This window comes from Gopherus evgoodei, unplaced genomic scaffold (assembly GCF_007399415.2).
Source record: "Gopherus evgoodei ecotype Sinaloan lineage unplaced genomic scaffold, rGopEvg1_v1.p scaffold_86_arrow_ctg1, whole genome shotgun sequence".
Classification (NCBI taxonomy): Eukaryota; Metazoa; Chordata; order Testudines; family Testudinidae; genus Gopherus; species Gopherus evgoodei.
Genome location: NW_022060107.1, coordinates 263,510 through 288,987, shown reverse-complemented (window position 1 = coordinate 288,987; position 25,478 = coordinate 263,510). Strand labels below are relative to the sequence as shown.

Sequence of the window (25,478 nt, the reverse complement as noted above, 5' to 3'; positions counted from 1 at the left end):
TGTGTGTGTCTGGGTGTGTGACGCAGGCCAGGGTGTCTCTGTGCGTGTGTGTGTATATCCGACTCTGATAGGCTGTTATGTGTGTGTGTGTCTGTGTCTGAGTGTGACACAGGCCGGTGTGTGTCTATATGTGTGTGTCTGACAGGCTGCTGTTTGTGTGTGTGTCTGGGTATGTCACACAGGCTGTTGTGTATCTGTGTGTGTGTGTGTGTGTGACACAGGCCGGTGCGTGTGTGTATGTGTGTGTGTGACAGGCAGTTGTCTGCGTGTGTGTGTCTGGGTGTGTGATGCAGGCCGGTGCGTGTGAGTGTGATGCAAGCCAGTGTGTGTGACGCAGCCGGTGTGGGTGTAGGTGTGAGGCAGGCCAGTGTGTGTGTGTGTATCGGGGTGTGTGTGTCAGGTTGTTGGTATGTGTGTGTCTGTGACCAGGCTGGTGTGTGTGTCAGGTTGTGTGTGTGTGACGCAGGCCAGGGTGTGTGTGTCGGGTTGTGTGTCTGTCAGTGTGTGTGTGTGTGACGCAGGTTGGGGTGTGTGTGTCGGGTTGTGTGTCGGTGTGTGTGTGACGCAGGCTGGGGTGTGTGTGTCGGGTTGTGTGTCTGTGTGTGACGCAGGCCGGGGTGTGTGTGTCGGGTTCTGAGTGTGTCAGGTTGTGTATCGGTGATGCAGGCCAGGGTGTGTATGTGTGTCGGCTTGTGTGTCGGGGTGTGTGTGTGTCACGCAGGCCAGGGTGTGTGTGTCGGGTTGTGTGTGTGTTGGGGTGTGTGTGTGTCACGCAGGCCGGGGTGTGTGTCGGGTTGTGTGTGTGTTGGGATGTGTGTGTGTGTGACGCAGGCCGGGGTGTGTGTGTCGGGTTGTGTCTGTGTGTGTGACGCAGGCCGGGGTGTGTGTGTCGGGTTGTGTGTGTGTGATGCAGGCCGGGGTGTGTGTGTCGGGTTGTGTGTGTGTGTTGGTTTGTGTGTGTGTGTGTGTGATGCAGGCCGGGGTATGTGTGTGTGTGTGACGCAGGCCGGGGTGTGTGTGTCTGTGTGTGTGTGACACAGGCCGGGGTGTGTGTGTCGGGTTGTGTGTGTGTTGGTGTGTGTGTGTGTGTGACACAGGCCGGGGTGTGTGTGTCGGGTTGTGTGTGTGTCGGGGAGTGTGTGTGTGTGTGTGCGCATGTGTGAGACGCAGGCAGGGGTGTGTGTGTCGGGTTGTGTGTGTGTGTGTGTGTGTGTGTGTGTGTGAGACGCAGGCCGGGGTGTGTGTGTGTGTGTGTCGGTGTGTGTGTGTGACGCAGGCCAGGGTGTGTGTGTCGGGTTGTGTGTGTGTCAGTGTGTGTGTGTGTGACGCAAGCTGGGGTGTGTGTGTGTGTCGGTGTGTGTGTGTGTGTGTGTGTGACGCAGGCCGGGTTGTGTGTTTGTGTCGGTGGGTGTGGGTGTGCGTGTGACGCAGGCCGGGGTGTGTGTGTCGGGTTGCGTGTGTGTGTTGGGTGTGTGTGTGTGTGTGTGTGACGCAGGCCGGGGTGTGTGTGTCAGGTTGTGTGTGTGTGTTGGGCTGTGTGTGTGTGTGTGTGTGTCGGTGTGTGTGTGTGACGCAGGCCGGGGGGTGTGTGTCGGGTTGTGTGTGTCGGTGTGTCGGTGTGTGTGTGACGCAGGCCGGGGTGTGTGTGTCGGGGTGTGTGTGTGTGTGTGACGCAGGCCGGGTTGTGTGTTGGGTTGTGTGTGTGTGTGACACAGGCCGGTGTGTGTGTCGGGGTGCGTATGTGTGTGTGTGACGCAGGCCGGGGTGTGTGTGTCGAGTTGTGTGTGTGTGTCGGTGTGTGGTTGTGTGTGACGCAGGCCGGGGTGTGTGTGTCGAGGTGTGTTTGTGTGACTCAGGCCGGGGTGTGTGTGTTGGGTTGTGTGTGTGTCGGGGAGTGTGTGTGTGTGTGTGTGTGCGCGTGTGTGAGACGCAGGCAGGGGTGTGTGTGTCGGGTTGTGTGTGTGTGTGTGACGCAGGCCGGGGTGTGTGTGTGTGTCGGTGTGTGTGTGTGTGACGCAGGCCGGGGTGTGTGTGTCGGGTTGTGTGTGTGTCAGTGTGTGTGTGTGTGACGCAAGCTGGGTTGTGTGTGTGTGTCGGTGTGTGTGTGTGTGACGCAGGCCGGGTTGTGTGTTTGTGTCGGTGGGTGTGGGTGTGCGTGTGACGCAGGCCGGGGTGTGTGTGTCGGGTTGCGTGTGTGTGTTGGGTGTGTGTGTGTGTGACGCAGGCCGGGGTGTGTGTGTCAGGTTGTGTGTGTGTTGGGCTGTGTGTGTGTGTGTGTCGGTGTGTGTGTGTGTCGGTGTGTGTGTGTGTGTGACACAGGCTGAGTTGTGTGTGTCGGGTTGTGTGTGTGTGTCGGGGTGTGTGTGTGTGTGACGCAGGCCGGGGTGTGTGTGTCGGAGTGTGTGTGTGTGTCGGGGTGTGTGTGTGTGTGTGGCGCAGGCCGGGGTGTGTGTGTCGGAGTGTGTGTGTGTCGGTGTGTGTGTGTGTGTGCGTGAGAGACGCAGGCCGGTGTGTGTGTGTCGGGTTGTGTGTGTGTGTCGGGGTGTGTGTGTGTGACGCAGGCCAGGGTGTGTGTGTCGGGTTGTGTGGGGTGTGTGTGTGTCGGGTTGTGTGTGTGTGTCGGTGTGTGTGTGTGACACAGGCCGAGTTGTGTGTGTCGGGTTGTGTGTGTGTGTCGGTGTGTGTGTGTGTGTGACGCAGGCCGAGTTGTGTGTGTCGGGTTGTGTGTGTGTGTCGGTGTGTGTGTGTGTGTGTGTGTGTGACGCAGGCCGGTGTGTGTGTGTGTGTTGTGTGTGTGTGTGTGTGTGTGTGTGTGTGACGCAGGCCGGGCTCGGGGCGGGGCCGGGCCGGAGCGGAGCCTTCACACGCCAGCGCCGCGGCTGCTGCTGGGCGGGACGGGCCGGGGCGGCGCCTCCATCTTGGGCTGCGGCGGCCGCGGGGAGCCCAGGTACCGACCGGCCCCCCCGGGACCCCCCTCGGAGCCCCCCGCGCCTCCCTCCGCCCGCTCCCCAGGGCCCCCCTCGGGCCCCCCTGTTTCCTGGGGCCCCCCCTCGGGCCCCCCCGCGCCTCCCTCCGCCCGCGCCCCAGGGCCCCCCTCGGGCCCCCCTGTTTCCTGGGGCCCCCCCTCGGGCCCCCCCGCGCCCCTCTCCGCCAGCGCCCCAGGGCCCCCCTCGGGCCCCCCTGTTTCCTGGCCCCCCGCGCCCCTGGCCCCCCCTTGGGCCCCCCTCGGGCCCCCACGCACCTCTCTTCTCCCGTCCCCCTCGGGAGCCCCCCTCAAACCCCCCTGCGCCCCGGGACCCCCCCTCGGAGCCCCCCGCGCCTCTCTCCGCCCGCGCCCCAGGGCCCCCCTCGGGCCCCCCCTCAGGCCCCCCCGCGCCCCTCTCCGCCTGCGCCCCAGGGCCCCCCTGTTTCCTGGCCCCCCCGCGCCCCTGGCCCCCCCTTGGACCCCCCTGTTTCCTGGGGCCCCCCTCGGGCCCCCACGCACCTCTTCTCCCGTCCCCCCGGGACCCCCCCTCGAACCCCCCTGTGCCCCGGGACCCCCTCTCGGACCCCCCGCGTCCCCTCTCCGCCCGCGCCCCGGGACCCCCCCTCGGGGTCCCCCGAGCCTCTTGCCCTTCGGGACCCCCCCTCGAACCCCCCTGTGCCCCGGGACCCCCCCTCGGGCCCCCCCGCGCCTCTCTCCGCCCGCGCCGCAGAGCCCCCCTCGGGGCCCCCCCTGTTTCCTCGGGCCCCCCCGCGCCCTTCTCCGCCCGCGCCCCAGGACCCCCCCCTCGGGGTTCCCCGAGCCTCTTGCCCCCCGGGACCCCCCAGCGCTCTTAGAGCCCCCCATGTCCCCCTGCGGGGCCCTCCCACCGCCCCTAGCCCCCCCCCGTGACCCTGCGGCTCCTGTCACCCACCCCTGGGGCCCCCCGCTCCTGGAGCCCCCCCGGGCCCCCCCAGCCCCTGCCGCCCCCTCGCACACCCAGCTCCCCCTGTGCCCCCTGTGCCCCCCTACTCCTGCCACCCCCTCGCACACCCTGCTCCCCCCAGCGTCCCCCCTGCTCCTGCCACCCCCTCGCACACCCTGCTCCCCCCAGCGTCCCCCCTGTGTCCCCCGGCTCCTGTCACCCCCTCGCACACCCTGCTCCCCCCAGCGTCCCCCCTGTGCCCCCCTGCTCCTGCCACCCCCTCGCACACCCTGCTCCCCCCAGCGTCCCCCCTGTGCCCCCCTGCTCCTGCCACCCCCTCGCACACCCTGCTCCCCCCAGCATCCCCCCTGTGCCCCCCCGATCCTGTCACCCCCCAGCACCTGCTGCCCCCCTCGCACACCCCGCTCGCCCCAGTGTTCTCCCCGTGCCCCTCGGCTCCTGTCACCCCCTGGGGTCCCCTCCCATCTGCTCCTGCAACCCCCCCCCCAGTTCCCCTCACCCCCCTGGAGCCCCGCTGCCCTGTCCAGTCACTCCCGGGACCCCCGCCTCCCTCCACCAGTGGCTGCGAGCAGCAAAGGTAGGGGACCCCCCCCCCGTATCTCCCGCGTCCCCCTCCGAGCACAGGTAGTCCTGGGATGCCCCTCCGGGTCACCCCCTTTCTTCCCCCAGCACCTCCTGTCAGCCCAAGGTCTCCCCAGCACCCCCTCTCTGGCCCCCCCCGTGTGTGGGGGGGTCCCTGAGCCATTCCCAGCTTCCTCCCCCCGTGGGGAAAGTGTAGGGTACTGAGGGGTTGGCCAGGGCATTGGGGATCCCCGGTAAGGGGGTGTCTGGGCTGTGGAGGGCAGGGTCCTGTGGGGGGGGGGACCTTGGGTGCGTGTGGAGACCGCCCGGGGGGGGAGGATCCCGGCCAGTGCCCCCCTCACAACATCACTGCACCCCCCTGCTGCCCCCTTGCACCCCCCTGCTGCTGCTCTCGCTGTCACACCCCCCTGCCCCCACCCCACTGTCACACCCCCCTCCCCTGCTGTCACACCCCCCACTCCCCCCGCCCCCTCCTGATGTCAAAGGGTTAAAAGTGCCCCCTTGCTTCCGCCTGCCTCCCCTCATATGCCTCCAATGCAGCCCCCCGTATGCCCCACTGCACCCCAGTGCACCCATACATGCACCCCAATGCACCCCATAACCCTCAATGCAGCCCCACCACAGACCCCACTACCTTCACCCCTTCTATCTCCCCTGCTCCCCGATTCTCCCACATACCTTCCCCCCAGCCCTGCTGACCTCTCATGCGCCCCGTTGTGCACCGCCTCCTGCCTGTACCCCCCTACTGCACCTCTCGCGTGTACCCCCTGCACCCCACACCCTGCTGCAACCCCTCCTTTGTACCCCAACCCAACTGTACCCCCTGAACCCCCACAGCCTGCTATAACCCCTCCCTCATATCCCGCCCCAACAGCCTGCTACAACCCCTCCTTTATACCCTCCCCCGACTGTACCCCCTGCTCCCCCACAGCCTGCTATAACCCCTCCCTTATATCCCACCCTGACTGTACCCCTGAACCCCCACAGCCTGCTACAACCCCTCCTTTGTACCCCCAACCCAACTGTACCCCCTGAACCCCGACAGCCTGCTATAACCCCTCCCTCATATCCCGCCCCAACAGCCTGCTACAACCCCTCCTTTATACCCTCACCCGACTGTACCCCCTGCGCCCCCACAGCCTGCTATAACCCCTCCCTTATATCCCACCCCAACTGTACCCCCTGCACCCCCACACCGTGCTACAACCCCTCCTTTGTACCCCCAACCCAACTGTACCCCCTGAACCCCGACAGCCTGCTATAACCCCTCCCTCATATCCCGCCCCAACAGCCTGCTACAACCCCGCCTTTATACCCTCACCCGACTGTACCCCCTGCGCCCCCACAGCCTGCTATAACCCCTCCCTTATATCCCACCCCAACTGTACCCCCTGAACCCCCACACCCTGCTACAACCCCTCCTTTATACCCTCACCCGACTGTACCCCCTGCTCCCCCACAGCCTGCTATAACCCCTCCCTTATATCCCACCCCGACTGTACCCCCTGAATCCCCACAGCCTACTACAACCCCTCCTTTATACCCTCACTTGACTGTACCCCCTGCACCCACACCCTGCTACAACCCCTCCTTTGTACCCCCAACCCAACTGTACCCCCTGAACCCCCACAGCCTGCTATAACCCCTCCCTCATATCCTGCCCCAACAGCCTGCTACAATCCCTCCTTTATACCCTCACCTGACTGTACCCCCTGCTCCCCCACACCCTGCTACAACCCCTCCTTTGTACCCCCAACCCGACTGTACCCCCTGCACCCCACACCCTGCTACAACCCCTCCTTTATACCCTCACCCGACTGTACCCCCTGCTCCCCCACAGCCTGCTATAACCCCTCCCTTATATCCCACCCCGACTGTACCCCCGAACCCCCACAGCCTGCTACAACCCCTCCTTTATACCCTCACCCGACTGTACCCCCTGCGCCCCCACAGCCTGCTATAACCCCTCCCTTATATCCCACCCCGAGTGTACCCCCTGCACCCCACACCCTGCTACAACCCCTCCTTTGTACCCCCAACCCGAGTGTACCCCCTGCACCCCCACAGCCTGCTACAACCCCTCCTTTGTACTCCCACCCCGACTGTACCCCCTGCACCCCCACAGCCTGCTACAACCCCTCCTTTGTACTCCCACCCCGACTGTACCCCCTGCACCCCCACAGCCTGCTACAACCTCTCCTTTGTACTCCCAACCCGACTGTACCCCCTGCGCCCTCACACCCTGCTGCAACCCCTCCTTTGTACCCCCAACCCGACTGTACCCCCTTCACCCCACAGCCTGCTACAACCCCTCCTTTGTACCCTCACCCGACTGTACCCCCTACACCCCCACAGCCTGCTACAATCTCTGCCTTGTGCTACAATCCCTCCCTTGTGCTACACCCTGACTGTACCCCCTGCACCCCACAGCCTGCTACAACCCCTCCTTTGTACCTCCAACCCGACTGTACCCCCTGCACCCCCACCCCTGCTACAACCCCTCCTTTGTACCCCCAACCTGACTGTACCCCCTGCACCCCACAGCCTGCTACAACCCCTCCTTTGTACCCCCACCCGACTGTACCCCCTGCACCCCCACAGCCTGCTACAACCCCTCCTTTGTACCCCCACCTGACTGTACCGCCTATGCCCCCACAGCCTGCTACAACCCCTCCTTTGTACCCCCACCCGACTGTACCCCCTGCACCCCCACAGCCTGCTACAACCCCTCCTTTGTACCCTCACCCGACTGTACCCCCTGCACCCCCACAGCCTGCTACAACCCCTCCTTTGTACCCTCACCCGACTGTACCCCCTGCGCCCCCACTGCCTCTATAACCCCTCTCTTATGTCCCGCCCTGATTGTACCCCTTGTGCCCCCACAGTCTGCTATAACCCCTCCCTTGTACTGTCACGCTGACTGTACCCCTTACACCTCACTGTCTGCTACAACCCCTCCCTTGTACCCCCTGCAGCCCCACTTCTACTGTGCCCCCCCATACACTCCCACACCCTCACAGACCCTCTCACTTCTGCATCGTCTTCTCCGCGCCCTAATCCCCATTGCACAGACCTGGTGCCATGGCCGTGCCCTGCACCCCCTTCGCCCCCTCATGGCCCTTCCCCACATGGCACACCCAGGACATAGGGTCATTCCTCACACCCCACAAACGCAGTCATTACCTGCATCCCTCATGCCTCCCCGCCCCGTGGCCCTTCCTCACATCGCTCACCGCCCTACACCCTCGCACGCTACCCTGTACCCCAACCCTCACCGCCCTACACCCTCGCACGCTACCCTGTACCCACAACCCTCACCGCCCTACACCCTCGCACGCTACCCTGTACCCACAACCCTCACCGCCCTACACCCTTGCACGCTACCCTGTACCCCCAACCCTCACCGCCCTACACCCTCGCACACTACCCTGTACCCACAACCCTCACCGCCCTACACCCTCGCACGCTACCCTGTACCTCCAACCCTCACCGCCCTACACCCTCGCACGCTACCCTGTACCTCCAACCCTCACCATCCTACACCCTCGCACACTACCCTGTACCCCCAACCCTCACCATCCTACACCCTTACCTCCCTCAACCCTCACCCCCTACACCCTCACCCTCCCCACACCCCTCACCATCCTACACTCTCCACACCCCATGTACCCACAACCGTCACCCCCTACGCCCTTATCCCCCTCAACCCTCATCCCCCTACACCCTCCCCATACCCACACCCCTCACTGTCCTACACCCTGTACCCACAGCCCTCGCCCCCATACCCTCAACCCTCACCCCCTACACCCTCGTCATACCCACAACCCTAACCCCCTTACACGCTCACACACACCCCTTACCCTAACCACTCACATCCCTCACTGCCTTATGCCCCCCCATATACACCCCCTTCCCCATACACACATCCTTCACCCCCACACCTTTCACCCCTCACAAACAACCCTTACCCTCACTGCTCACCACCCTACACCCTCTTCACCTCATACACACCCCTCACCACCCTACACCCCTCCAATGCCCCCTTCACTCCCTGGCGAAGGCCCCTCACTGCCCTCCCCCTGCCCTCCCCATTGCCCTGATTCACGCCCCTCCAACACAAACACAGCCATCACACACACACACACACCCCATGGCCTGTTACATCCCTCCCCTCCATGCACACAGCCGCTGCTGCTGGGGGGGGGCGGGGGCTGCTCAAGCCAGGGCCTGGTGTCGTGGGGGGTCTTAGAAATTAATTTATTGACGGGCCCTTGCGACTGTGTGTCTGTGAGAGAGCGTTGCCGTGTGTTTGTGCGTTGCTGGTTGTATGTATGACATACTGCCGCGTGTGTGTGTGGTGCTGCATGTGTCTGGGTGGTACCATGGACGGGATCTGGGTGGTACCATGGACGGGCATGCTGGTTCGGTGCCGAGGGTGAGCATGTGCGTGGGGTTGTGTGTGTCGTGCTTGTGTGTCTGTGCAGTGCTGTGTGTCTGTGTGGTGCTCTGTGTGATTGTGTGCACAGTGCTGCGTGTGTGTGTGTGTACACGACTGGGTGCTTGTGCGGTGCTGTGTATGTGGTGTGCTTGTGGGTCTGTGCGGTGCTGTGTGTGCGCGCGTGGTGTGCTTGTGGGTCTGTGCTGTTTGTGTGCATGAGGTGCTGCGTGCTTGTGTGTCTGCGGTGCTGGTGTGTGCGTGCCTGGGGGGTGCCAGGTGTGATTGAGTGTATGCAGTGCCGTGTGTAGTGCTGTGTGCTTGTGTGTCCGTGGGGTGCTCGGTGTGTGTGTGGGGGCAATGGAGGGTGCGAGTTTGTGTGTGCTACGCTCTGGGGCCTCAGGGCCAGGAAGCAGGACGTGGAGGGGGTCCAGGCCTGGGGTGCAGACAAGGCCCGGGACTGCGGGGGGGTGGGACGGACCAAGGCCTGGTCCGGGCTGGTGGGGAAGGGTCAGAGGGTGCCAGGAGCCGCGTTGGGGGTGGGGGATTGAAGAACAAGTGTGGAGGGGGGGTCATATGGGACCGGTCTGGTGGGGGTGGCGTATGGGACTGGTGGTGGTGGGGGGGGATATGGCTCCAGGCCGAGGAGCAGGGATGTTTGGGCCTGTATGACTCCCACTCCTCCTCCCCCCAGCCCCAGCATGCTTCTCGCTCTGTGTGTGTGTGTGTGGGGGGGGGGTTGTGTGGATGATTGGGGCGGGGGGTGTCCCTTCCCCAGCACCCCTCTCTTCCAGCCCCGGTCCCAGACACAGCCCCGGCTCTGGGCTGCTGGCAGCTGATCCGGGCAAGGGGGGGGGGCCTTTCCGCCCCTTTGATCTCCGCTGTGCCGCCCGCCTCTCTCCCTCCATCCCCCCCCTCGCCTCAATCGCTGTGACTCAGGCCTCCTGTGTTTCCCGGAGGGAGAGGTCACTTCTCCGCAGGGCCCCGTCACCATCCGGATTCCCCGCGGCCCAGCCTGGGAGTTGTTGGGGTAAAGCCGGCCACGAATCCGAGAGACCCGCCACGATCCGCCCTCGATACCCGGCGTTCAGGTCAGGAGGAGCGGGAAGGGCCGGCGTTAAAAAGCCTGGGACGATGCCCCCACCGAGGAACTTTGGGAGAGCGGAGAATTGTGGTGACTTGTAAAAATCGGCCACAGGCAAGATGTGAGAAAAGCCCCCAGTGTAGATAAAAACAACCTGGCACCTGGCACTGAAATGCAGCTGCATCTGGGGCGGAGCAGCTGTTAATACAGGGAGCCCTCGCCTGATGCTGAGATGCAGCCACTTCTGGGGTGGGGCGGCCGTTAATACAGGGACCACTCACCTGGCACTGAGATGCGGCCACCTCTGGGGCGGGGCGGCTGGTTACCCAGGGACCCCTCGCCCAGCGCTGAGATGCGGCCACCTCTGGGGCGGGACGGCCGTTAATACAGGGACCCCTCACCCGGTGCTGCAGTCGGGGGGAGAGTGCCCTCTGCTGAACCCCCACCCCTCTCCCTGCAGCACCCCGGGTCTCCCATCCTCTTCGTGATCCATCTGCTCGCTGTTTAATGGTGAGATCAGCCTGGCTCCCCGGCCAGGGCCAGGGCGGCGGGCGGCCAAAAGAGAGGAGTTTAAGATATTCCAGATGTAAGGGATGGGGAATTGCAGAGACGGGTTTTGTTTGCAACATGTTTGAAATTCACTCCAGTGTGAGGCTGTCCTAGTGCAAAACCAGTTCACGGTCGGCTAGTGAGTGCTTGGTCTGCGTCAGTCCTGTGTGTCTCCCTTTGGGAGGGAGGGTGTGTGTGCACGTGCGTGCAGGCTGCCCTTGCGTGTGTTCGTGGGTGCACCTTTGTGTGTGTGTTTCTACAGCGGGAGTGCGGTTGTGAACGAGTGTGGATTTGCACGTGTACCGTGGGTGGGTTTGTGAATGCGTGTGAGTTTGTGGGCGTAGCAGGGGCCTGTACAATGTGAATGTGTTTGTGCGTGTCCCATGGGTGTGCTTGAGTGGCTGACAGTGTGCACGTGAGTCTGTGCGTACTTGTGGATAAGTGTAAAGTGTGTAGGTGAATGGATGTGCATCTGAGTGAGGTTGTATTTGGGTGTGTACCATGTAAGGATGTGTTGGTGAATGTGTGGCCTTGTTTGTACAATGGGTGTGCAAACAGGAATGTAGTTGTGTAACGGTGGGTGTATTTGTCAGTGAGTGTATTTGTGTATGTACAATGTGACCGTGCATGAATGAGTGTACCTATGTGTGTTTGTATAGTGTGTGTGTGAATAAGTGTGCATTTGTGTCTTCTTTTTGGTATGCTCACAAGTGGGGTGAATGTGTTTGTGAGTGTCTGTACAATGAACACACTTGCGTGTGCCCGCCATGGATGGATGAGGGTGTGTTTGTCAGTGTCTGGTGTCTGGGTGTGTACACGACAGGTATGTATGCTTGTGAATGTATGTTCTGATGCGTTGGTATGTACAGCGTTGATATGTTGTTGGTTTAAGTGTGTGTATGTGCAAGTGTAGCGCATAGGAATGAGTGCATGAGTGTGAGTTTGCAGTGTAGAGGTAATATGGGGTAGAGGTGTTAAGTGTCTGTGTATATGGGAAGCTTGCGTATGGTACGGGCCTACAAGTGTGTGTTTGTGAATTAGCCTGTGCATGGATGTGTTGGCGAGGGTGTGCATGCGTGCAGTGGGTGAATCTGTTGCATGTGATGCAGCAGGAGTGAACTGAACTGTGTCCGATTGTCCATGTTTGGTATGCTGTATCCCATGTGTTTGTGTGACATGTTTGTGCCAACATCTCGGTGTGCGGTTTTGTACAGCCTCAGCGGGTGTGGTGCTTGGTATGGGTCTGTCAGTACTCTGTGTGTGTGTGTGTATGCATGCCGTGTAGGGGTTGTCTGTGCTGGGTGTGAGTTTACTCTGTGTGTGTGTGTGTGTGTATTTGCAGTGTTTGTGTTTATCCAGTGTGTTTATGTGTATGCAGTGTGTGCATATGTGTTTGTCCAGTGTGTGTGGGTGTGATCACACCCCTCCTTTTAAAGGGGCATTTTGCTTGGAGAACATTTTTGTAGGGGCTGTTTCTTTAACGCAGGTCCCAGCTGAATCACAGGGGTTGACATGGGAAGGGTCCTGGTGACATCACAGCCAGTTCAGCCAACGAGTATCCAGGTGAGCCGAGTGCATCCCCTCGCTTGCCTCCTATTGGCTCAGGGGTGTGTGTGATGGCCCGGTTGGGCTGTCAGTATTTTGTACTGGCCAGGTTACAGGTCTTTTCCCCACCAAGACCTGGGTTCTGGGGCTGTTACCACAGCAACAGCGGGTGACATCCTCCTCCCCGGAGAGCAGATCTCCTCCCGCTGTTGGGGACGTCATAGGCTGTTGCCATGGGGACCACCGCCTGACCCAGCTCGCCTGTCCTGGCAGGTAGGTGAGGGAGGAAATGGATGTGTCAGTCGCTGTGGCCGGGAGGGGGGGCGTGGGGAGGGTAAGGGAAAAACAGCCGTTTGTGGTTTCTATGGCAATGCCTAGTTTTTGGTGGTTTTGTTCAGGGGTCCGTTCGATTGAGTGCTGGTTTTTGCAGTGAGGGGTTGACGTGGTCGGAAGGGATTTAAGGGCCCCCCGATTTCCAGCATGGCTGTGGCAGGGATGCCCCCGATACCGTCAGACTGTACTTGACATGTGCGCCTCGTGTCCTGAGTGCGTGTTCCTCATGTCTGCCCCCAACGATGTCCGACTGTATTCCTCATACGCACCCCAGTCACACCATTCTGTACCTGACACCCCCCTCAATTATGTCAGACTGTGCCTGAACTTACACCCCTATTATAGCACGCTGTGCCTATGAGATGCAGACCGATTTACATCAGACTGTACCTGACGTATACAGCTGTGACATCAAACTTACAACTCGGTCATCAGATTGTACCTGTCCCGTGTGCTACAATTACGTGAGATTGTACCTGCAGTATACATCCCAGTTATGTCAGATTGTACCTGGCCCTAGTCACATTACATTATATCTAATGTGTACACCCCAATTACTTGTGATGGTATTGACACACACACGGACCAGTTAAGGCACGTTGTACCTCCATTTCTATCCCTTGCTATTCTCACACACACACACACACCAGATACATCACGCCCTACCTGACGTGCATCCCAGAAAGTCACACCGTACGTAAAACTTACCCCCAGACTTACCTCGCGTCAAATGAGACACACACCGACTTCATCAGACTGCACCTGGGGACCCCCACCCCTTCGTTACACCTTCCCTGTCTCTAAGTACTTCTGATGGTCCCTGGGACAAACGTACAGACCATTTGCGTCAGATTGTAGGTGTGATACACCTCCTCCCCATCTCTGATTAGCTTCGACTGTAAACAGTGGTGGTTACCCCAGCGTTCCACTTGTGATTATCTCTGACTGTATCTAGGGAAACAATATGTCCCCCCCCTCCCCATTAATCAGCATGTCACTGTGATATACCACCCCACCGTCTCTTGATTAATTCTGACTGTAGCTTGAGGGGGGGGGGAGACACCCCTCACCATTTATATCAGAGTGTAGCTGTGACGCATCACCCGCTTCATCCCTGATTTATATCCGACTGTACCCACCCACCCCCTTCCGAATTTTAATCCGAACAGAGCCTGCGATACAGCTCCCCACCGTCTCCAATTAGCTCTGGCTGTATCTGGGACACGCACGCCAGTTACGTCACGGTGTAGCTGGGCTACCCCTCCCTCCCCCCCCCCCCCGCTCCGGTCTCGGAGCCTGTACCACTGACACGCACCCGCTTCTCCGGTTTCTAACACGTTTCCAGCCGCTCCTCCAGCCCGTGACCCGTTTGCCTGGATTCGTTGCAACCTGCGGGTGCCGATGACGGTGTGGCAGAAGGTTTTGTTTGGCTCCTGGGGATTTTCTGTGTGTGTGTGTGTGTGTGTGTGTGTCTGTCCGCCTGGCTGGGCCCCTCCAGCGTCAGGCCGCGTTGTTAATGTAACGCGACGGCTCCTCGGCCGAGATCCCAGGCTGTCTCCGGAAAGACGCGGGGATCGTTTTTAATCCCCCCACCCACCCTCCTCACCACCGCAGTGTTTGCTTAGCTGGTGGGACGGGTTGGGAGCCCCACGGGAGGGGTGTGGGAGAGGCTCCTTTTGAATTCAGCCGGGAGCTGGAGCCGCCCCTTAATTAGTAACATGCTACCCACCATGTGACCTTGGTATGGGACTCGGAGCCGGGACTCCTGGGTTCTCTCCCCAGCTCTGGGAGGGGAGTGGGGTCTGGTGGTTAGAGCAGGGGGGCTGGGAGCCAGGACTCCTGGGTTCTCTTCCCAGCTCTGGGAGGGGAGTGGGGTCTGGTGGTTAGAGCAGGGGGGCTGGGAGCCAGGACTCCTGGGTTCTTCTTTCAGTTATGTGCTCTGAAAAATTCCTTCCCCTCTATGCCTCAGTTTCCCCACCTGTAAAATTGGACTGGCTGTCCTTCCTCCCCACATGTGGGGGCTTCATTAATTCTCCTCTGAGACCAGTGGAAGGAAGGTGTCGCCCCCATAAATAAACCCAAGTAATTCACTGATCGCTGGGCCTGGGACCATCTCTTTGTCCTTTGGGCGTACAGCCCCTTGCGCAAAGGGGAGCCGGTTGACTAGGGCTCCCAGGTGCTGCCCCAAGGCAATAATTAAGAACAGTGTTAATCATAATTAATTAAATGTTCTTAGAGTCTCGATTACCTGGGCCCCTATCAGTGCCCCATGTTAGGCTGTTCTGTGCCGGTCCCCCTTCGTAAGGGCCCATTCGTTCATAATTTTATGATTTCATTATCAGTCGGTTTTGGAGGCCGTGCGCCCTGGTTACTAGACACATGAGCCAGGGATAGAACCCAGGAGTCCTGCCGCTGGCCAAGTCGCTTTTCCCGTGCCGTGCCTCAGTTTCCCCCGTTTAGCACGATGCTCTCTTTCCAGCGTTTAACTGCCAGAAGATGCGCAGAGTCGTCAGCTCAGGGAAGTCTCCGCAGGGCAGTGAAAGACGGAGGCAGCTGGGCTTTAACCAGCAGGTGGCAGGGCCTAGTAGGTAGAGCATGGGGCTGGGTTCTGGACGACCTGTGTTCTCTGTATTTTACAGGAGGAGGAGGGGGGAAATTCACTGCCAAAAAAACTTTGTCCGGGTGGAGCAACTGGGAGCAGCAAGCACAGAGGTTTCGGCTAGGAAGAGATGGAGCGTCAAATCCAGGCCCCTCTTATCTGGGAAACCCTGATCCTGCTTCACCCTTGCGCTCAACCTCAAGTGTTTAACCCCGCCCCAAAATTAGTTTTGTAATTGAGGGATTGTAAACATGGTCCTTGGTGTATAATTTTTTTCTGGGATGTGGGCCCGTAGCTGGGTCCCTTTTCCCAGCATTTTCTCTCCCAGTGATCAAAGCTTTAATCCCATGACTCCAGGAGCTGGGACTTTAATAGAAAATGAAAACTATCTGATTGGGTCTGTGCCTCCCGTCGCTGGGCCCAGACTTGCTGCATCGGACACCCCCAGAGCAGGATGCAGTGAAGTGACGGGTGTGCGTTACCCCCTACTCCGTGGCGCAATCACACTGCTACCCTGATTTACAGAGAGGGGAAACTGAGGCACAGGGGGGCCTGGGACTTACCCAGGGACAAACAGTGAGTCAGGAATGGAACCCAGGAGTCCTGGTATCCAGCCTCACCTTCCCCCCACTCTCACCACTAGACCCCACTCCCCTCCCAGAGCCGGGGAGAGAACCCAGGAGTCCTGGCTCCCGGCTCTTGCCGTGGGTCTCGGCACCTAACCCTTGACATCTCCCCACAGCGGATCCTGTCTGGGGAGAGGCAGAGCCGAGGAGCCGTGGGGCAGGAAGCCGTAGTCGATGAGGGCACCTCCCACAGGTAAGGGGCAATTCACCATCGGGCCCCAGGGCAGGGGCTAGCTGGCTCGGGGTCAGGGAATGGGGCAGGGGCCCGTCCCCTCTGGGGGGCGCCGGCTCCCACCCGGCCCCAGGGCAGGGACTGGCTGGCTCGGGGTCAGGGAATGGGGCAGGGGCCTGTCCCCTCTGGGGGGCGCCGGCTCCCACCCGGCCCCAGGGCGGGGACTGGCTGAGGAAGGAGGACAGGGAAGGAGGGATGGGGGGACGGGGAAGTGGGGATGGGCAGGAGAAGGAGGCAGGAGGAGGAGGGGGAAGGAGAGATAAGGGGACAGGCAGAGGACGGAGGGAGGAGGAGGCTGAGGGGATAAGCGGAGGGACGAGAGGACGAGCAGAGGAAGGAGGGGGGAGAGATGAGAAGGAGGGATGAGGAGGATGAGGATGACGGGAAGGAAGGAGAGATGAGGAGGCTGAGGGGATGGCGGAGGAAGGAGGATGAGGAGGCTGAGGGGATGGCGGAGGAAGGAGGGAGGAGGAGGCTGAGGGGACGGCGGAGGAAGGAGGGAGGAGGAGGCTGAGGGGATAAGTGGAGGGATGAGAGGACGGGCAGAGGAAGGAGGATGAGGAGCAGAAGGAGGGATGAGGAGGATGGGAAGGAGGGGAGAGATGAGAAGGAGGGATGAGGAGGCTGAGGGGATGGCGGAGGAAGGAGGATGAGGAGGCTGAGGGGATGGCGGAGGAAGGAGGATGAGGAGGCTGAGGGGACGGCAGAGGACGGAGGGAGGAGGAGGCTGAGGGGACGGCAGAGGAAGGAGGGATGGGACGGGAAGGAGGGAAGGAGAGATGAGAAGGAGGGATGAGGAGGCTGAGGGGATAAGTGGAGGGCGAGAGGACGGGCAGAGGAAGGAGGATGAGGAGCAGAAGGAGGGATGAGGAGGATGGGAAGGAGGGGGGAGAGATGAGAAGGAGGGATGAGGAGGATGAGGGGATGGCGGAGGAAGGAGGGATGGGACGGGAAGGAGAGATGAGAAGGAGGGATGAGGAGGATGAGGACGACGGGAAGGAAGGAGAGATGAGGAGGCTGAGGGGACGGCAGAGGAAGGAGGATGAGGAGGCTGAGGGGATGGCAGAGGAAGGAGGATGAGGAGGCTGAGGGGATGGCGGAGGAAGGAGGATGAGGAGGCTGAGGGGATGGCGGAGGAAGGAGAGATGAGGAGGCTGAGGGGACGGCGGAGGACGGAGGGAGGAGGAGGCTGAGGGGACGGCAGAGGAAGGAGGGATGAGGAGGCTGAGGGGACGGCAGAGGAGGAAGGATGGGACGGGAAGGAGGGAAGGAGAGATGAGAAGGAGGGATGAGAAGGAGGGATGAGAAGGAGAGGACAGGCAGAGGAAGGAGGGATGAGGAGGATGAGGATGACAGGAAGGAAGGAGAGATGAGGAGGCTGAGGGGATGGCGGAGGAAGGAGGGATGAGGAGGCTGAGGGGATGGCGGAGGAAGGAGGGATGAGGAGACTGAGGGGATGGCAGAGGGATGAGGATGACGGGAAGGAAGGAGGGATGAGGAGGCTGAGGGGATGGCGGAGGAAGGAGGGATGAGGAGGCTGAGGGGACGGCGGAGGAAGGAGCAGAAGCAGAAGGAGGGATGAGGAGGAGAGGACAGGCAGAGGGAGGAGGAGGATGAGGACGACGGGAAGGAAGGAGAGATGAGGCTGAGGGGATGGCAGAGGAAGGAGGATGAGGAGGCTGAGGGGATAAGTGGAGGGCGAGAGGACGGGCAGAGGAAGGAGGATGAGGAGGATGGGAAGGAGGGGGGAGAGATGAGAAGGAGGGATGAGGAGGATGAGGGGATAAGCGGAGGGACGAGAGGACGGCAGAGGAAGGAGGGATGAGGAGTAGAAGGAGGGATGAGGAGGATGGGAAGGAGGGGGGAGAGATGAGAAGGAGGGATGAGGAGGATGAGGATGACGGGAAGGAAGGAGGGATGAGGAGGATGAGGATGACGGGAAGGAAGGAGAGATGAGGAGGCTGAGGGGATGGCGGAGGAAGGAGGGATGAGGAGGCTGAGGGGACGGCAGAGGAAGGAGGGATGGGACGGGAAGGAGGGAAGGAGAGATGAGAAGGAGGGATGAGGAGGCTGAGGGGATAAGCGGAGTGACGGGCAGAGGAAGGAGGATGAGGAGCAGAAGGAGGGATGAGGAGGATGGGAAGGAGGGAAGGAGAGATGAGAAGGAGGGATGAGGAGGAGAGGACAGGCAGAGGAAGGAGGGATGAGGAGGATGAGGATGACGGGAAGGAAGGAGAGATGAGGAGGCTGAGGGGCCGGCAGAGGAAGGAGGATGAGGAGCAGAAGGAGGGATGAGGAGGATGGGAAGGAGGGGAGAGATGAGAAGGAGGGATGAGGAGGATGAGGACGACGGGAAGGAAGGAGAGATGAGGCTGAGGGGATGGCGGAGGAAGGAGGGATGGGACGGGAAGGAGGGAAGGAGAGATGAGAAGGAGGGATGAGGATGCTGAGGGGATAAGCGGAGGGATGAGAGGACGGCAGAGGAAGGAGGATGAGGAGCAGAAGGAGGGATGAGGAGGATGGGAAGGAGGGAAGGAGAGATGAGAAGGAGGGATGAGGAGGATGAGGACGTCGGGAAGGAAGGAGAGATGAGGCTGAGGGGATGGCAGAGGAAGGAGGGATGGGACGGGAAGGAGAGATGAGAAGGAGGGATGAGGAGGATGAGGACGACGGGAAGGAAGGAGGGAGGAGGAGGCTGAGGGGATGGCGGAGGAAGGAGGGATGGGACAGGAAGGAGGGAAGGAGAGATGAGAAGGAGGGATGAGGAGGATGAGGACGACGGGAAGGAAGGAGATATGAGGCTGAGGGGCCGGCGGAGGAAGGAGGGATGAGGAGCAGAAGGAGGGATGAGGAGGATGGGAAGGGGGGAGAGATGAGAAGGAGGGATGAGGAGGATGAGGACGGCGGGAAGGAAGGAGGGAGGAGGAGGCTGAGGGGATGGCGGAGGAAGGAGGGATGGGACAGGAAGGAGGGAAGGAGAGATGAGAAGGAGGGATGAGGAGGATGAGGACGTCGGGAAGGAAGGAGAGATGAGGCTGAGGGGCCGGCAGAGGAAGGAGGGATGAGGAGGCTGAGGGGCCGGCAGAGGAAGGAGGGATGGGACGGGAAGGAGAGATGGGAAGGAGGGATGAGGAGGATAAGGACGACGGGAAGGAAGGAGAGATGAGGAGGCTGAGGGGATGGCAGAGGAAGGAGGGATGGGACGGGAAGGAGGGAAGGAGAGATGAGAAGGAGGGATGAGGAGGATGAGGACGTCGGGAAGGAAGGAGAGATGAGGAGGCTGAGGGGATGGCGGAGGAAGGAGGGATGGGACGGGAAGGAGGGAAGGAGAGATGAGAAGGAGGGATGAGGAGGCTGAGGGGCCGGCAGAGGAAGGAGGGATGGGACGGGAAGGAGAGATGAGAAGGAGGGATGCGGAGAAGCAGAAGGAGGCTGAGGGGGAGGACGGGAAGGAGAGATGAGAAGGAGGGATGAGGAGAAGCAGAAGGAGGCTGAGGGGACGAGGCGGCTCTCGGCCAGGCAGGCAGGCAGGGGCCGGCTGACTGACTGACTCACTCCCAGGCCCGGGCCTGCCCTGCCCTTTTCCTGACCCTGTCCCGGCCCGGCTCCGTCCCCATCCGCCCCCTGCCCGGGAGCTGGGGCTGGGCACGGCCGGTGCCCGTCCGGAGCAGGTGGCCCCGGGGGCAGGGCCGGAAGCGGCCGAGCCGGCGGTGAGGCCGGGCCAGCTCCTTTGCTAATCGCAGCTGGCACCGGCCCCCGCTTTCCTCAGCCATTTTAGCTGCCAGCTGGGAATCCCTATGCAAAATGGCTCCCGCCCGGAGGGAGGAGTGGCCCTCAGCCAGCAGGCACGGGCCACTGGCCTGCCTCGGCCTGGCCCGGCCCCACCGACGGGCACCTGCACCCCTGGCCCGGCCCCACAGACGCCAATCTCAGCATCCGGCCCAGCCCCACAGACTGCAAACCGCACCCCTAGCTCGGCCCGACTGACACCAACCGCGGTCTGGCACCGCCCCGCACCCCCAGCCCGGGCCAGACCCGGGCCAGACCCACGCCAGCCCCGCCCTGACTGAGCCTGACCAACGGTGACGCTGGCCTGCCACACAGCCTGGCCCCACTACCGCCAATCCTGCCCTGTGGCCTGACCCCCCGCAGCCCTTCTCCATCCACACCGGCCTGTGACCCAGCCTGACCCACGCCGACCTGTGGCCCATGCCCCAGCCTCACCGATGTCGACCCCTAGCCCACATCTCGGCCTCACCCACGGCACCGAGCCCTGCAGCTCTAACCACTAGCCCCTGCTCCCCTCCCAGAGGCAGGGAGAGAACCCAGGAGTCCTGGCTCCCAGCCCCCCCTGCTCTGACCCACCAGCCCCCACTCCCCTCCCAGAGTCAGAGAGAGAACCCAGGCGTCCTGGCTCCTAGCCCCCACCCCTCTAACCACTAGCCCCTGCTCCCCTCACGCCTGTCTCTCCCTCCCCAGCTCTGTGGCCCCGCCATGGCTGCGGTGCTGGAGCTCTCGGACGCCGGCCACTCCCGCTGCCTGCTGGTGGAGCTGAATGAGCAGCGGCTGCGGGGCCAGTTCTGCGACGTCACCATCATCGCCGAGGACACCAAATTCCCAGCCCACAAGAACGTGCTGGCGGCATCGAGCCCGTACTTCAAGGAGGTGCTGTCGGAGGAGCCGGCCGGCCACCAGCCGGCCCAAGTGCTGGAGCTGCCCGACATTCAAGCCGGGGTCTTCTCGGACATCCTCAACTTCATCTACCGGTCCCGCCTCTCGGTGCCCAGCCCAGCTGCTGCCCGGCAGATTGGAGCCGCTGGCCGCCGCCTGGGCATCTCCTGGCTGGAGAACCTGGACCCTGCCGCTCAAGCCAAGGAGATGAGTGAGCCCTGGAGCCCCGAGGCCGCCGGGGACACCTCGGCCTCCTCCCCGAGATCCTGCGGCTCCCCCGTGGACCTGACCTGCCCGTCGCGGCCGGCCACCAGCCCCGTCTGCCTCCAGGAGCCGGCCCGGCCGCCCAGCCCGCAGCGGGAGGCAGATAACGAAACCGAGACAGCCAAGATCCTCTATGCCCTGAGCACGGCGCCCGCCGAGCCGGTCGCCCCGGACTGGGAGCGGGAGCGTGGTGCCGCGGAACCGCCCGCCGCTGGGGGCGAGCCGGCGCCGTCGTCTTCCTCGCCGGCCGGCGGCGCCTTCCGCTGCGGGCTCTGCAGCCGCTCCTTCGCCACGCCGGCCGCCCTGAGCCTCCACCTGAAACTGCACCGAAGCCGGCGTTCCCTCTCCTGCCGGCACTGCGGTAAGAGCTTCATCCACGTCAAGCGGCTGCAGACGCATGAGGTGCTCTGCAAGGAGGCGGGCGAGGAAGAGGAGGAGGCGGCGGGCGGCTCGGAGGCACCGGCGGCGGCCCCGGCAGCTCCCCTTCCTCCCGCCACGCCGGCGCTGCCGAAACCGGCGTCTTCCAAGAAAGGCCTGCTCTTCCGCCACCGGGCCCTGCAGCGGTTGGAGTACATACCGGAGCAGGACCACTTCGTCAAGGTGGTGGACGGCCACGTCATCTACTTCTGCACCGTCTGCGAACGCTCCTACATGACCCTCTCCAGCCTCAAACGCCACTCCAACGTCCACTCCTGGCGGCGCAAGTACCCCTGCCGCTACTGCGACAAAGTCTTCGCCCTGGCCGAATACCGGACCAAGCACGAGGTGTGGCACACCGGCGAGCGCCGTTACCAGTGCATCTTCTGCTGGGAGACCTTCGTCACCTACTACAACCTGAAGACCCACCAGAAGGCCTTCCATGGCATCAACCCGGGGCTCATCTCCTCCGAGAAGACGCCCAACGGGGGCTACAAGCCGCGGCTCAACGCCCTCAAGCTCTATCGCCTCTTGCCCATGCGCTCCCAGAAGCGACCCTACAAAACGTATAGCCCGGGGCTCCTGCCGGAGGGGCTGCTGCTGCCCCCGCAGCCCCTCCCCGTGGCGCTGGGCGAGGGGGACCCCGCGGCCGGCCCCGGCGGGGAGGCGGGGCCTGGCTTCGCGGCCGTCAACGCTTTGGAGGCGCCGGAGTCCGAGCGGTTCCTCCTGCCGGCGCCGGCCGAGCGGCAAGAGACGGGGCCGCCCCCGTTCCCAGCGGAGGAGGCGCGGCGGGCGCCAGCGGACGGCGAGGCCCCATCGGTCATTGCCTACGGCCACCCGGCCGCCTCGGTCATCGTACACAGCACATCGGTAGCGGGAGGCGGGGGCGGCCAGGCCTCCTCGGTCATCACCTACAACAGTACGCCGGCCACCCCCCGCCCCGCCCCGGCCGAGCCCCTCAAAAAACAAGTGCTGAAGGAATACATCCAAGCCCAGAAGGCGGCCGAGCAGGCCACGGAGGAGGCGAGCGGCGGGGAGGTGCCGAAACCCCGCAGCCTGCGGCCCGGCCGCACCATGACTTACATGGCCAAGCCAGCCTACGTGGGCGCCGCCTCGGAGAGCCGCAGCGCCCCGCTGTGCCAGATCACGGTGCGCATCGGCGAAGAGGCCATCGTCAAGCGGCGCATCTCCGAGACCGACCTGATGCTGGACAAAAGCCCGCGGGGCCCCAAGCGCTTCGATTTCGGGCCGGCCGAGAAGGCGGCTCCCGGCAAACGGGCCGGCGGCTCCTACGCCCACAACGAGAGCGGCGAGGAGGAGAGCGACCGGGACGCTGAAGACCAGCTGTGGCGTCCGTACTACACCTACAAGCCCAAGCGGAAAGCCTGCGGCTCCGGCGGGGCCGGCTCCGGCGTCCCCAAGGTGAAGCGGTCTTCCCGGTGGCACCGCAAGCTGCGCTCCCTGCGCTGGATGAAGCGGGGGGAGGAGGAGGAGGAGGAGGAAAGGGAGGAGTCCAGCCCGGCGCCCGCCCGCGCCTCGCCCAGTCCCAGCGGCTCCGACACTCCGGTGCCCAAGGCCGGGCGCGGCAGCGCCGAATGGAAACACGAGTGCGGTGCCTGCGGGAAGCTTTTCTCGGCGCTGAAGAAGCTGCGGAAACACGAGCGGGTGCATGGGCGGCCGGGCAAGGACGATCCGGCGCCAGCTCCGTCGCACCGGGTGGGCCGCAAGCCCTCGGTCAAGTTCACCTGCGCCCACTGCGCCAAGGTCTGCAAGACCGCGGCGGCCCTGAGCCGGCACATGAAGCGACACGAGGGGGAAAGCCGGGAGCCCGGCCCACCCGCCCTGACCACCGTCATCGCCTATTCCAAAAAGCCGGAGGAGCCGGAGCCGGCACTGGCGACCGTCAAGGAGGAAATCACGCAGGAGATGCAGGTCTCGTCGTCCAGCGGGGAGCCGCCGGCGGTGGAGGCCAGTCGGGCTTGCGACGCAGGCCAGCCGGCCACGCCGGAGAGTCAAGGGGCAGCGCCGCCCCGGGAGGAAGAGGTGATGCCGCCGGAGACGGGCGGGCCTCAGGAGGCGGCCGCGCCGGTAGCCGAAGCCACCACCAGCCGTGCCGAGCTGGCCCCGCCGCCGCCCGCCCCCCGGGCCGCCCTCTCCTTGCAAGACCCCGTCATCTCGCACACCAGCCCGGCCCCGCCCGAGGAGGAGGCGGCGGGCGGCTACCCGGAGAGGTACCCGGTGCAGGAGTACCCCCTGCCCCTGCTGGCGCCGGGGGGCTGCCGAACCCGCAAGGAAGCGGAAGACAAGCCCGCCTTCCTGGCCTACCCCAGCCCCATCCCGTTCAACGCCGTGGGCAAGGCCGGGGCCGGCGAAGGGGAGGGCAAGGTGAGCTTCTACCCCGACCCGTACCCGCTCATGTACGGGCACCAGCTGCTGGCCGCCTACCCCTACAACTTCACCAACCTGGCCGCCCTCCCCGTGGCGCTCAACGTGGTCCTGCCGGACGACAAGGGCCAGCCCCTGCCTTTCCTGCCCAGCGTCTTCGGCTACTCCGTCAACCCCTGCCGGAACGAGGTGCAGGACGGGGCCGGCGCCGGGGCCCATGGGGCCGGCAGCGGGGTGGGGGGCGGGGCGGCCCTGCCCCGGGGGGTGCTGCGGGGGGAGCCCCCAGCCCCCGAGCGCCTGAAGAAGGGAAATTTCCTGTGAGCGGCGAAGGGGTGGGCGCCTGATCTGGGATGCTGGAGGCGGGGGGCCGCTGGCGCCGAGCTGCAGGGGGGGCTCCAGGGCCACGATGGGGGGGGGTCACGGCCCAGCAGGGGAGGCACCTGGAGCCGAGGGGCGCTGGAGCCCCCTCCCCCCGGAAGTGTGACATAAGGATCTGGGGGTGGGGTGGTCCTGGAGCTGGGCTGTGAGCTGTCACTTCAGACGGAGCAGCCCCCCCCCCGTTAGTGACTCCTGGGTCCCCCCCCCACATCCCCACGGTCCTCAGGACCCCTTTTCCCTCACGGCTCCTCTCCCCCCGACCCCTAGGGGCGCCAGAGCCCAGGCCTTGCAGCTGGCACATCTGGGGGGGAGGTGGGTGGTTACCCTAAGGGAGGGGCTATAGAGAGGGACCAATATGTGTGGGGGGGAGCCCTATATGCCCCCCCAAAAGAGTGAGAAGGTGGTTTAGGGGTGGGGGAGCCCAGATGTGAGGGGAGACACTACAGTTTTCCCCTCCCAGAATGCACTGCAAATCCCCCTACCGGCTCCGGCCCTGGGCACCCCCCCCACCGCTGTCCTTAACTTCCTGCCCTGGGCACCCCCATTCCCCTGCCTTGGGCACACCGGACACCCCCATTCCCCTACCCCAGACACCCTCCAATCCCCTGCTGTCCTCAGCGTCCTTCCCTGGGCACCCCCAATTCCCCTGCCCCGAGTACCCCATACCCCCGCCCATCCTCCCCAGCCCCCCTGCTCTTTGCCCCCCCCGTTCCCGTGCTCCCAGCCCTGGCGGGGCGCCAGGCTCGGCGGGTGACGCTGCGTTTTGGAGCCGCAACCGACTGACTCACTTTTTCCTTTCGGGCCAGGAACCCGGCCCCAGCCCTTCCAGAAACTTCCCTGGGCCCGGGGGGGTGGGTCCCCCCCCCGGCCTCTCCCAGCAGGGGGTGCTGTCCCCTGACCCCTGCCCCCAGATCTTCCCTGGGAGGAGATGGGGCGGGGGGTTCCCATTTGCACTAGTCATTTTCCATTTTGCGCCACTGACCCCCTCCCCCTCTGCACTAGCCCCTTCCCTGCTCACAGCCCCCCGTCTTTCTCCATCACCCCCTTCCTTCACCTCTGGGACCGGACCCCCCCCCTTGTAGGAATTGGGACCCCGGAGCTGGCTCTGGGGTGTTGGTTCATCCCCCCACAGATGGCAAGGCGTGGGGGTGGTATAGGAAAAAGTGGGGGTATCCCCCAAAAAAGAGACCCCTAATGACTGTGGTTCAAATGACTCCAAAAGTGGGGGGCTCTGCCATGAGCCCCTCGGCCCCCCAGCCTCACCATGATCCCTCCCCCTAAAATCCACTCCTCTGCCCCCCTGTCTGCTTCCTCTGCCTGTGCCCCCCAAATCCTGCCCCTCTGCTATCCAGCTGCACCGTCACTCCAATCCATCTGGCCCCCCCATGCACCCTCTCTGCCCCCACAAACCAGCACATTTTAAACCATCCGGTCTCTGGGTAGAGGGTCGCATTACAGATCTTGGGGGGG

General features: G+C 63.1%; 1 protein-coding gene and 1 long non-coding RNA gene across 8 annotated transcripts; one reads left to right on the top strand and one right to left on the bottom strand.

The window, feature by feature from the left end:
- Positions 1 to 2,879: 2,879 nt before the first annotated feature.
- On the top strand, positions 2,880 to 24,489 carry ZBTB4 (zinc finger and BTB domain containing 4). 7 transcript variants are annotated; one of them, XM_030548123.1, is made up of 5 exons: positions 2,899 to 2,947; positions 9,885 to 10,130; positions 12,045 to 12,121; positions 15,778 to 15,854; positions 20,373 to 24,489. In XM_030548123.1, exon 5 carries the CDS (start codon positions 20,388 to 20,390, stop codon positions 23,949 to 23,951), a length of 3,564 nt encoding a protein of 1,187 aa, XP_030403983.1. In that variant the 5' UTR covers positions 2,899 to 2,947; positions 9,885 to 10,130; positions 12,045 to 12,121; positions 15,778 to 15,854; positions 20,373 to 20,387; the 3' UTR covers positions 23,952 to 24,489. The 7 variants fall into 7 exon arrangements, with proteins under 7 accessions (XP_030403982.1, XP_030403983.1, XP_030403985.1 ...); XM_030548122.1 differs by lacking the exon at positions 9,885 to 10,130 and having other exon boundaries at positions 2,880 to 2,947; XM_030548125.1 differs by lacking the exons at positions 2,899 to 2,947; positions 9,885 to 10,130 and adding an exon at positions 4,383 to 4,485.
- Positions 6,023 to 7,266, bottom strand: LOC115644067. The gene is made up of 3 exons (XR_003998428.1): positions 7,230 to 7,266; positions 6,894 to 6,944; positions 6,023 to 6,038 (listed from the first exon to the last, which is right to left on the bottom strand). It is a non-coding gene; the product is annotated as an uncharacterized LOC115644067 (long non-coding RNA).
- Positions 24,490 to 25,478: the final 989 nt, after the last annotated feature.

Excerpts from the sequence above, each read along its gene's own strand:
- ZBTB4 (XM_030548122.1), top strand. The coding sequence starts at position 20,388 with ATGGCTGCGGTGCTGGAGCTCTCGGACGCCGGCCACTCCCGCTGCCTG.